Source organism: Nestor notabilis, unplaced genomic scaffold, assembly GCF_000696875.1.
Source record: "Nestor notabilis isolate BGI_N333 unplaced genomic scaffold, ASM69687v1 scaffold503, whole genome shotgun sequence".
Taxonomy (NCBI): Eukaryota; Metazoa; Chordata; class Aves; order Psittaciformes; family Psittacidae; genus Nestor; species Nestor notabilis.
The window spans coordinates 75,620-87,584 of NW_009922130.1; the positions used below are offsets into that span (position 1 = coordinate 75,620).

At 35.8% G+C, this 11,965-nt stretch overlaps 1 protein-coding gene across 1 annotated transcript in view; it reads left to right on the forward strand.

Moving 5' to 3' along the window:
• LOC104403352 (mannosyl-oligosaccharide 1,2-alpha-mannosidase IA-like) overlaps nucleotides 1–10,071 on the forward strand; it is a gene marked incomplete at its 5' end in the record, with an annotated part of 80,704 nt that extends 70,633 nt beyond the window's left edge. Inside the window, 4 exons of the mRNA XM_010011458.1 lie at nucleotides 3,304–3,523; nucleotides 4,302–4,474; nucleotides 8,180–8,295; nucleotides 9,534–10,071. Coding sequence (XP_010009760.1) covers nucleotides 3,304–3,523; nucleotides 4,302–4,474; nucleotides 8,180–8,295; nucleotides 9,534–9,660 — 636 coding nt within the window. The remainder of the gene's footprint in view (nucleotides 1–3,303; nucleotides 3,524–4,301; nucleotides 4,475–8,179; nucleotides 8,296–9,533) is intronic.
• Nucleotides 10,072–11,965: the final 1,894 nt, after the last annotated feature.

An 11,965-nucleotide genomic window follows, 5' to 3' on the forward strand; every position in this document is an offset into this window, starting at 1 on the left:
ATTAATTGTATGAAACAGAGCTTTTCACTTGGATGGATCTTTGTAATCATTCTACATATTCATGTTTTATAATAACTTGGTTTAGTATCTTGATTTCCCTGCCAGAACTGCACCCACAGCACTGCAGATAACAAGGGCTAGCTAGAACTTTCTCACCTTTGCACTCAAGATTGTTTATACTTAAAACAGTTGCCCATGTATTCTAGCTAGTAATGTAGTCCTGCACTGGACCTCAAGCTTATTTAAAAAATGAATATATTTCAGAAAGTTCAGCCCAGCCTAATGGCACTTATAACTTGTGGAACTCACTGAAAGTATTTTGATGTGCTGCTCACTGAAGTACATACCATTATAACCACAAAAATACTAAAAATATGAATAACTGTTTTGTGAATTGCCAATGAATGGATGATAGATGGCATTTTGGCAGTCTGAGTATAGATTGAGAATTGATAATTGAAAGAGGACTGATTTTTGTTTATCATTTACTTTGAAATTATTTTATTATACTAATGCATTATACAAACATATATTCCAGAAGTAGTGCTTTATTTGGAAGTAAATTCTGAAACAAATAACTATAGTTAGGTTGGACTTGTGGTGAAAAGGAAGGTTTTGCCATGTTTTATTGCTGCCAATACTCATCAATACAGGAGTTCAAAATTTCAATGTTGGGGAGGTTTTTTTATGTTCTTCTCATGCAGGGTATACTTTTTCTTTTTTTTTTAACATCAAAAGCATTTCATTCTTGAGGCTTTCTAAATATGCTGATTTTTTATAATATTTTTTTTTTTTAATGTTGAGTTCCAGAAACAACTGGAACACACCAAAAATTTCACACTTTGCTGCCATGCTGGAATTATTCCAGATTTCATGCAACTTTGATACTGCAGATTCATTAGCAAGCCTTTGGAGAATGTTGTTTCAGGGCATGTGGCTAATCTCTCTATTCTCAGTCAGAGGGTAGACAACTAGCAATGAGAGAAGGAAAACCTATTTTTGATAAGAACAGTCTAGCTCAGACCAAAAATGGTCCATGAAGAAACTTCTTGGATTTAGTTGAAGCTTTTGCCAGTCCCCCTGTAAGCTCCAGGGCAGTGGTTTTTTGTGCTCTGCTGATACAACACCCAGTACCACAAAGAGCCACTAGCCTTTTGGGAAGATATGCTCCTTTGCCCTTCATGCTTTACAAAAGCTGTTTGATCAAGGTCAGTTTTCTTAAATCATGTAACTTCTACAAACTATGACTTCATAAGCACATACCTTCAAATGAAGTTTAGGCTTTACTAAGTTACAGTGTTTGTTTTCCTGTCTTCCAGAATGACTTGTGTTTATTAAGTGCTGATGGATTTGCAAGTTCAGTACGCTTGGGCTCATGGTTTCTGAAGGTTATTTATAGATATTGAAGGTTATTTGGATTTCATGACTAGGTAGAAATGATTAGTTACCTAGCATGCCATTAATAAAGGCATATGCATCGGTGTAGGTATTATCTAGTACTCGGGGACCCATGACTGTACAAAGTATGCAAGGCAGTTTGACAGTCTGCAATATATCAAATAACTACCTAATAAAAATAGCTTTAAGTAAGACGCTTACGTAATAAAAATAACTTTTAATAGGCATATGTACTAGTTCTTAATAGGACCCATTTATAAAACCAAGATGATTTGCTTTACTAAACATGAATAATTAATTTGGAAATATATTTTTATTTTGTGACATTCTTAGCATCCATTAACATCAGTTTATTGGTTTCTGAACATCAGTTTGTTAGAATAATTTTAAAATTTCCCAAGTGGAAGTCATCTTTATTCAGCCTGAACTTTACTTTTGAGCCAAAAGGGGGGAAAAATACCTCTGAAAGGTTAATTGGTATTGAAAAATCAATTTTCATACTACGAGAATCATCCTTGGTCTAGTTACTATAGTTCTGAAGGTGCATGATTACTCTTATTTCTGCAAGGGACAGTAATACTTCATTCTGTCTTTCATTAATTCTTTACTAAAAAATCACGATATAGGTAAATTTAGTCATTAGTCTATTTTTATACTTGTTTACTTTTAAAATAAATTCTGACTCAATAGCTAAGTGACCAGTAGAGTTACCAATTCTTGCCAGAATTGTCAATTTGGTGAGATGGGGCTACCATGCTGAAATGTTTAATGAAATGTTGTTAAATTAAATGTTTTTCATTTCTGAACTTAGTAAGTAAAACTTACAATTATTCTGCTAATGTTTCTATTTTGGAGAAGATTTTTCATGCTTATAAAGACTATATTTACAGATGCTCAAATCGGAAGGAATAACTACAATCAATACCTTCTCTTTATAACACTTCTTTTAAAATCCTACCTTTTTTGTTAATAGTTCTCTGTACTGATATATTATTGATGTTTTTTCTCTTGTATAATGCATGTTGAGTACTGTTTCTGGATCTTAGGATTTCAGTAGAACAAACCAGAGCACTGCTGGATAACTGAATGTATGATAGCATTGTTTGTCTCCTCTCCATTACCCTTTAAAGAGTAATAGCTTACTTTCTGTGTGGGCTTCTAATTAATGTGCTCTTCTACATCTCCTCTAATTTTTTAATTCTGTTTCTCCCACGAGGGAAGGTTGTTTTCCTGGGTTTTGCAATCAGTGACCATACATTGCTAATGTCACTAACTTCTATTTCTCTCTAGGAGACTTGTATATTTTTATTCTGCTTAGTTTTCTCCCAGAAATGTCAGTAAGACCCTACACTTGATTGATAACTACAGAGGAAATCAGTCTGGGAGGGGAAACTCATTGGAATACCATATAGACTCAAAGGTCTAACATCGTTTAGTGCACTCACTGAGTCAGGCATTTTGAATACGAGTTATGTCTGCATATAACTGACATGAAATTATATCATTAACCACATCCTTTAAGCCAGAATTAAAATGGGAAGTATGGAAGCTGAAGTGATCACTAATCACCATTAAAGTGAAATTACTTGAAATTGCTCAAAGGAAATAATTTTAAAATGTAATTGTATTTTTTAAGTCTTCCCTGTATTTTTTAAAATATACTGCCTAAATTGATCAAAACTGTAGCAAAATTAATCATCATTACTGATGTATACAAATTTGTGTTGTTTGGCTGCACTTTGAGCTATTATGCTAGCTATTATGCTAGTCCTATTACCCATTTTACTTTATAAGCGAATGCAATAATAGAGAAAAAACAACCAACATACAAACAAGATAAATCTGTCTTTGTCCTTTATACTTTACCAAATGGTACCTTTGGCTTGAAACCATGTACTTTTGCAGGCCATAGAGACCCACCTCATTCGAAAATCAAGCGGGGGGCTGACATACATTGCTGAGTGGAAGGGTGGACTGCTTGAACACAAGATGGGACATCTCACTTGTTTTGCTGGAGGCATGTTTGCTCTAGGAGCAGACGGAGCACCCAATGACAAGACAGGCCATCACATCGAGCTCGGTGCTGAAATTGCAAGGACTTGCCATGAATCCTATGATCGTACAAGTAAGTAGTGCATGGCAGAGTTTAGTTTCACAGCTTGACTTTGTGAGGGCAGCCATCAGTATTTTTGCATAATGCTGAATGAAAATTGTGTGATGGTAAGAACTCTTCATCCTTTCTGAGCAAATGCCGCTTTGCTCTAAGCAACTTTAAGAATGCTGCTCTGTTTTTTAAGTAGTTTCTGTGCACCTGAATCATATCTACTCACTCTGGTAATTAATGTAATAGCCTTTTTTCCCACTTTGCCAATTTCTGTATAGACAAATACAAATAAGAGAACAACACTGTTCGTTAATGCATCAATATAGCTTGTGCAAAAAATTATTTTATTCACAGTTCTGCTGGTGTTATGCTGCAAACGATAGAATTCACAAAGAAAGTGGATTTCGGTGCAGGAAATTTCTTTGGATTCTTCATCTCCTTAGAGAAAAAACCCTAGCAGTGTTTCAGGTCCCAGAGAGTATTTTCTAGTTTGATATAAAAGAGTAAATATCCTCGTCTTTTAAGCAAAATTTCGCGTTACTAGTTATATTAAGACTTCCAGAATGCAAATGTTAGCATCACTATTCAAACTGGAACTGCTGTTTAAGGCATTGATGAAAAACAACTCTGTCCTACTCTGAATTATTTATAAAATATTAAAACTAGGAGGTGCTGCTGTATGTTTCAGAAATTATATATCCTTTGGGTAACCTGGCTTTGTGCCACATGAAAGGTTACATAATTCAAAACCTTTTAAAATGCCTTTATGCTAGCATGTGTCTTTCTTTATATTGACTAGGCATGAAACTGGGACCAGAAGCCTTCAGATTTGATGGTGGTGTTGAGGCCATTGCTACAAGACAAAATGAAAAATACTACATCCTACGACCAGAAGTCATAGAGACCTACATGTACATGTGGCGGCTCACTCATGACCCAAAGTACAGGCAGTGGGGATGGGAAGCTGTAGAGGTAATGTTCTATTGGACTTTTTTCTTACTAAATCCTAATAACTTGTTAAGTGAAGTATTCAATGACATCTGGATCTTGTTTAGCAGTTGGAGCGTAAATATGTATTTTAAATCAGTAATGTTAACTCTTTTCAGAATTCATTTACTCAATAGATGAACTAAGATCATTTTGACAAAACCAAATACTGCTGGTATTGTATATCAGAAAAGTAGATTGTGATTTCTCCTTCTTCAGCACATCTCAGATCAGGGTCATATTTTGAGGTGCTGCTCAAGATGTGGAATATTGCTGCACATGAAGGAAAATTGCAAACCTGTCAAATTTGAGCCTTGGACATGGAAATAGTTTTATGAAGTGCATTTCCAATAGTAATTGTGTGAAGGTGATTTTAATTAAGGTGATGAAGGCCAAGAGGAATTACTAGATCATACCGAACATTTAAAAAAACAGTCACCTGCAAAAAGCACAGGTCATCTCGACTGAATTCCATGAATGATAATGATCTCTTCTAGATGTAAATTTCTCTGTCCCACAAGTATTTGAGCTTCAACCATCTCATGCTACTGGGTTATAACTCCATATACCTGGCTGCAACATGACATTCCACCAGTTACCTGGCTCCCTCGACAGCATCCAAGAACTATAATTGCATTCAGTATTAACTGTGTGAGATACTGAAGTATCTCAAATGTTGTGCAAGTGTTGAGTGTTTGGTAATTAGGTATTCCTGAAGAATGAAATTTATGGTAAAATCTACTTTCCATAAAAGAATAGTTGCTAGCATTAACTATACTTCTATTGTCTTAACTTCTGCTTGTTTGAATAGTCACGGATATTCTCTAGCTGCAGTCAACACTGTATTGAGCTAGGTAGACTGTAGTTATTTGGGACATTCGATTTGCCTCCCTCAGGTGCTGGATCTGTCAGCCCTGAAACAATATGCTTCTGAATTAATGATTGCAAAGCAATGTTTCTTTTTTTTTTTTTTGGTAAACATCTAATTTGGAGTGCTGTTCCCTTCCTTTCCTCTTTTCTACCACCACTCAGAAAGGACACATTTTACTACTGGAATCTTCCCAGGCAGATTATAATTGGAATATTTACAATGGCTGTTTATGGAAGTCAGCCCGCCAGGCTTCAGTGATGCCAGGTGTTATTTCTCCAGGAGATGTTTTTCCCGATTCCTTGTCGCTGCCCACACTGATAACATTGTTATAAGCAATCGAAATGTTTTCCTTATTTTTATTTGCCATGTTGGTTCAGACTGTTTGTGTTTATTTCAAGTTTGTACTCTCACTTACCTTCCTAGCACTCCCCATGTGTTCTTTGTTTAACATTCTTGTGGCTACTCTTGTCTGGCTCTAACGCAGTGGATTACAGCGCACATGTGGGAGATACTGCTGATCCCATTCTGGACAGGTCCATCTTCCACTACCGTAACACTCAGGTGCATGTTTCACAAAAACAAAGCTTACAGCTTCACAGAAGTTAGTGTCAGTTGTAAGTTTCAAATCTTTTTCTTTTTTCTCTTCTTTCTCAACGTTTATAGCCATACAGCTCCACCTTATCCTGTATTTTTTTGTTCCAACACGTATCATGATAGCTTACCACAACTATTTCATAAATTCTGCTCCCTCTTGCTCCTTATTCTTGCAGTCCTTTATTCCCTTTTTGTTCTTGGGGAAGCCTGTGACCACTGAATATGGTTGGTTTAATTACCAACATTACCCCTGCATGAAGAGGCACCTGAGAATGAAACAAGAAAAAAGGGGGAACAATCAAACCATTTGTTGTTGCCCAGAAAACTTGTTCAGGTGTTTTATGATGTCCATTTTCAACTCATGATACTGGCAATAAGAACACATCAGGTTTTTTCCCAGTGCTCTTAGAGCAGAAAAGGAGGCTGCTCTCTAAATCGTGACTTCTAAACTCTCCAAGAAGCCTATTAATTCTTTCTCTAATTTTGATGGACTAAAAACATGGTCTAGCCTCTTCATTTTCTCTTTGGAAACTCACTTTGCTGCTTTAATTTGAGCCTAAGATCACTTTGTATCTATTGCAGCAGTTGGAGAAAATGCAGTTATGACCAACAGCAATATCTGCTGTTACTGAGTCAGAAAGGTTTTTATCAGCTTAGCTCATGAAAGTCTCCCTTTCTGCATTACAAATGTGGCACATATTTTGAATTCATAGCACTTCCTTTGTTTTTTTGCTCTATGATACTTTGAGACTGTCAGCCAGTTTTCACTCTGCTTGATGTTTCCCATTACTCCAGCATAACTGATCTTAGCCACCCTCATTTTCTGAGAGCTACTAATTTAAAATGTGTTTGATTGTTTCTTCTGCACCCACCACTATCCTACTGTCAGTGTGAGCATCACTGTAGTCTGAAAGTAAAGATATGGGCACGAAAGGCCAGTACTGCCAGTTAAAGGAGGGTGGAAACAGCCTTTTTATCATACTAATGTTGTACATGAACATCCTGTTCCTTTAGTTAAGTGAAAGGTAACTTTGAGGGCTAAGATCTTCATGTTTGTGTCAAGTAGGTACCAGCAGATGGCTAACATGATGCAAGTTAACCTCTTAGTTTACAGCATTACAGTTTGTTCAGATACCTATTTGGTATCTCCTTACCATGAACTTACAAAGAAGACTCTAACTACATATTAGAGCACATAAACCATAAATGCAATTTACTTTTATTTTACCTCACCCTGTTTAGAATGCAGATACTTCCTTGAGTAATAGCCATCTCCTTCAAGTGCAAGTTCTCCTTCTGCTGTGCCTTGGAAAACATAATCTTGTGTTTGACATTGAAAATCCAGACACAGATTCAGCATTCTGAATTCATTGCAGGTTGAAGTAGAGAGGGAAGAAGTATCAACCAGGGGAAATTACTTGTTTAAAGTTAAGTATATTTGTCACTTAGTAAAAGTGTCCAGGAAAATTAAAGAACCTGAAGACACATAAGGAAAGACAAATAGGCCTGTTATAAAATAAAGAATCTCTCCTGGAGAAAAATCCCTTTTAAATATACAGTAGGCAGCTTACTCTCTAGTGAAAACTATGGAGAACCTGACATGCAAGCTAAATATATGCAGATAGCTACAGGGACTCCAGCAAAAACAAGGACGTTTAGGATATCTACTCAAAGTGAAAGACAGATCTTGAACAGCCTTTAGAGCAGATGGGGGTGATGGATACCTCAGAAATTATTAGTGACTTCTAGTCTCATCTCTTATCAGAAAATGCTTGCAGGAGGTAAGGAAAAGACTGGTTTTTACAATGGCATTGAATTCTATCACAATAATTTTTAAGCACTAAAGTGTGACCAAGAAAGGTATATAAAGGCTGATAGACCAGCCTGTGAGAGAGAGACTATCATTATCCTTATTAAAAAGAGCAAAACAAAAATAAGTGAAAATCCATATATCTTTCCTTCTGAAATCTGGTTTTTGTTCACGTCTTTTATTCATTTATCATTTTGCTTCTCTTCCTCAATGTAAAATTAGACACGTGTGTCTATGTCTTTTTTTAAGGGTTTTCTAGCTAAAGCTTTTATCTAGTTTTCATCTATCAAAAAATTTGTGACAATTTTTAATTTTAATTTTTTTTTAGCTAGCATCACTTCAAATGAAAACTGACAGATTAATAATTTTGTTAATCCCACTGTTTGTTTTTTGATTTGTTTTTTTTTCTTTTCAGGCACTGGAAAAACACTGCAGAGTAGATGGTGGCTATTCTGGAATTAGAGATGTTTATAATGATCATGAAAGCCATGATGATGTTCAGCAAAGTTTCTTCCTTTCGGAAACACTCAAGTAAGTTAAGAAAGTTGTCTTTCTATTAATATGAAGTAGTTCTATGTATCATCATTACAGATCAGTATTTATCATTAGTACCCTTGACATTCACGTAACAAAACCTGACTGAAATAGTAGAGCTTTTCTTAGGTGATAGTCTTTGTTAAGAAATTACATTTCCCAGCTTTGATAGGATCTAATTATATATGCCAACTCTAGTGAAACAAATTGAACTAGACCAAGGACTTAGTGGGCTTGTATGGCATACTTTTCATTTTAAAGCTACAGAAAAATAAAAAAGAAGTCAATTTGCATGGTAAACTGTTAAGAGAGTAAACCAAAACCTTTAATTATCTATCCCTTTCTCCTAAATTTTTAATGAAACAGAGGAAGTTTTGTCTTGGTCTCTTCACTTTTTTAAGCAAAGACCAGAAAGCCAGAAAGAAGTGATCATGCCATTTCAACAGAAAGTGTAATACTCAGGTACATGAAATATCATATTTGTATACATAGTAGCATGATTTTTGAGATAGCGCACTCCCTCAACTATACCTTTTAATTTGGCCTATCAGAATTAGACCAAGAAAAGCCTTCTGGGAAGGATGGTGAGTGAGGAAGAAATAAAATCTCATTTCCTAAGCAGACCTTCAACCCTAAGTAGACTGCAGTAATCATGCTACAGTAGCTACTACCTTGTACCATGACAATAAATAACATTTTATTTTGTTTATTGCTTACTGCTGGGTTCAATAGAGTCTGATTTAGTAAATGGATGCCCAAGCTACTGGCCTAGTGCTAGTTTTCTTCTTTAAAAATCCTAACCTAGAGGTTGTTATGAGACATAAGTCAGGACTGGACTTCAATATTTTCATTACTACACCTTGATATATGTGGACATTCAGGAGAAAAAAAAAATTACTGTGGTTGTATGTTATCAAAACAATATGTAATAAAATAACTGAGGATGAAATGGAAGTGAACTGATGTTTAACCTTGATAGCCTAAACTTCTTTGTCCTCTATGAGGATAGAGGTATTCTTTTGTTTTGTCCAGTTGCTATTGCCCTAAGTCCAGTCTGAATTGAGTAGTCCCAAAGCTTTGTACTAATCATTGTTGATGCAGATATACTGACTGTAAATTTGGTCAGCTGTTCCATTGATACATTCAGCTAGGGAAATCAGGTATTTGGTTTCCTGAAAATTATTGTAGTTCTACTCCCCTGATGTGGTCACATTTCTTGGGTTTTTTCTTGCCAGGTACTTGTATTTGCTGTTTTCTGAAGATGATCTTCTTCCATTTGAACACTGGGTCTTCAACACAGAGGCTCATCCTCTCCCAGTTCTTCACAAAGAGGATGGGAATAAAGAAAACAACCAGAACTAGATGAAGATTAAGTTATATTTTGTTTCATTCCTTGTGTTTCTTTTCAGGACTTGGGCACATGATTTGGTTTTAAATTCTTGAGTTAATTTTTTTAATCAAGTGTTTTGCAGTCTGTTTTCTTTTAATATTTAGGAATGGACCCAAACTAATTACAATATAACTGGAGTCCTCTAATCCAGCTGAACCACTTCTTAGAAGAGAAATAGGACATGTCTCCAGATTTTGTTAGACTGCAGTGCCATCTTGGCCAAAAAGAGAAGAGGGTCTGCATGTTACTTGTTTCCCGTTATGCTTTTAATTTGACTGCAAAATTCTTCTCTCCTCTGTGAGGAGATGTCTGCTTTAAGCTGTAATATTTTGCCATGTTGCAAAAAGCCATATTGAATTAAGTATAAAGAGCTTTTTTTTCCTTTTTTTTGTTCTATGTTAATTTGTTCTGTGTGTCATCCAAGACAAATCTTGTGACTGTGACAGCCTCTTTTTATGCGGGTCTATCATTACTTGGTAAAGTATCTGATGTATTTCATTGCCAATGAGGTCTACATAGGAATATTTTCATCTCATGCAGACAAAACTTTGAAACTGCAGTATATGTTGAAGTTAGATTAAACTAGTTTCTATGAATTTAGCACATTAGTTAGCAGACCTTAGTTTTTCAGGTTTTGATTAGAATATTGTAAGAGAATAAATTGTTTCCTCCCTTTTCTAAGTGGTGTTATTCTCATGTTTTTAGTCAGGCTACTATGGAGTAAATTAAGGTAGTAATTTCTTAAGAAAGGGAGTCTTACCTTCTTTATGTGTTTAGTCCAGTAGCATTCATATGGTTGGATGGTAAGAAGACAAAAGAAGTACTCAATGACATTTTCCAGTAAGCTGAGAATTAGTTATACTGGAGACAATTTGTTTGGGTTTTTGGGACTTCTGCAAACATTCAGATAGGTTCTGACTTGACACCAGATGTGAAAGTTTGTTGTCACAAAACAATTTAATGTATCAACATTAAAGCTGGATGTTCAGATGCCTTGAAGAAAACTTGTCTTAAAAGATAATCATTCAGAAAGGAAATTATCCAGCATAGAACTAAAACTTTCTGAAAGCACTGTCTGCTCTAAGAAATACAGTGTGCTTAAAAATATTTCCTAGATTATAGGCCCGGATTACTAAGAAAGCTTTGCCAAAAATGTTTTAATGTGTGGCATCACCAAAGGGAAAAAGAAATGGGGTGTGATAAATTCCTGTTTCTACTCAAATGTAGTTTGGAGTGGTTTACATGATTATTAAGTCTACCTATGTTTTCATTTAGTGACAGGATGACTTCCAGAAATTTTGAGTAACACCTGGCTTCCCATTCTGAGAAAGCACATAATTCACCAATTGGATTGCAGCAAAACAGATATGGTTCTGAACAGTAATCTTTAAAAGGTATTTAGTAGGATAGCTCAGTCCAGCATAGCGAATGACAGCTGAGGAAGCACGTTTGTTTAGGCATAACAAAGTACATTTTTTCTGTACTGACAGAGGTTTGCGACGTAGGTTTTCTTAGGTAGAAGCCAAGAGCAAAGATAACTAGTTACATTTTTATACATAGCAGCTGGAAGCTGACCCATAAATTTTACTCTCTGGATTCTGTAAAGACAGCACTGCCTTTGTACTTCCCCTGCAGACAGAGAACACGGTATGTGCCACATGAGCTGCCAAAGACATTTATGTAGGGGGCAAGGCAAGAGGATCTTCAGTGATGCTGATCCTTCCTTCACAGGCTTGGCAGAGCTCAGCATTCATACTTGGAAGTTAATAAGGGTACCCTGCTAAGCCTGGGCCACCCAGCTCTGGGAGCATGGATACAATTGCTGTGCATTTGCAGGTAAAGCTTGCTTACATGGAACCAGCACCTTGGCTCAGGAGTTTTTGCTTTATTGCCCTTTTTTAAAAAAAAATAAAATATTTTATTATTATTTTCCTTTTTTAAAGTATGATTCCCTCATGTCACAGTAACAGTTTTCCAAAACTGAATGAGCAAGGATGAAGTCATGGCTCTCTTGAAGAGCAGAACTCCTGTTGATTCTCATATTCCAGCAATTGTATTGTTGGAGGACTATAATATTTCATTGTATTTCTTCAGAAACAGTATTTATAAGGGACCTTTTCCCCCCTCCCCCACCAGTACCACAGAGAAATTATAGCTGCTATAGGCCTCATATCATTTAAATAACTATAATAGCTCAGACAAAAAACAGTCTTTAAGAAATGTGTTTTGTAAATCTTTTTTTACATGGTTTTCTTAACCACAGTGTTTCCCCCAGAA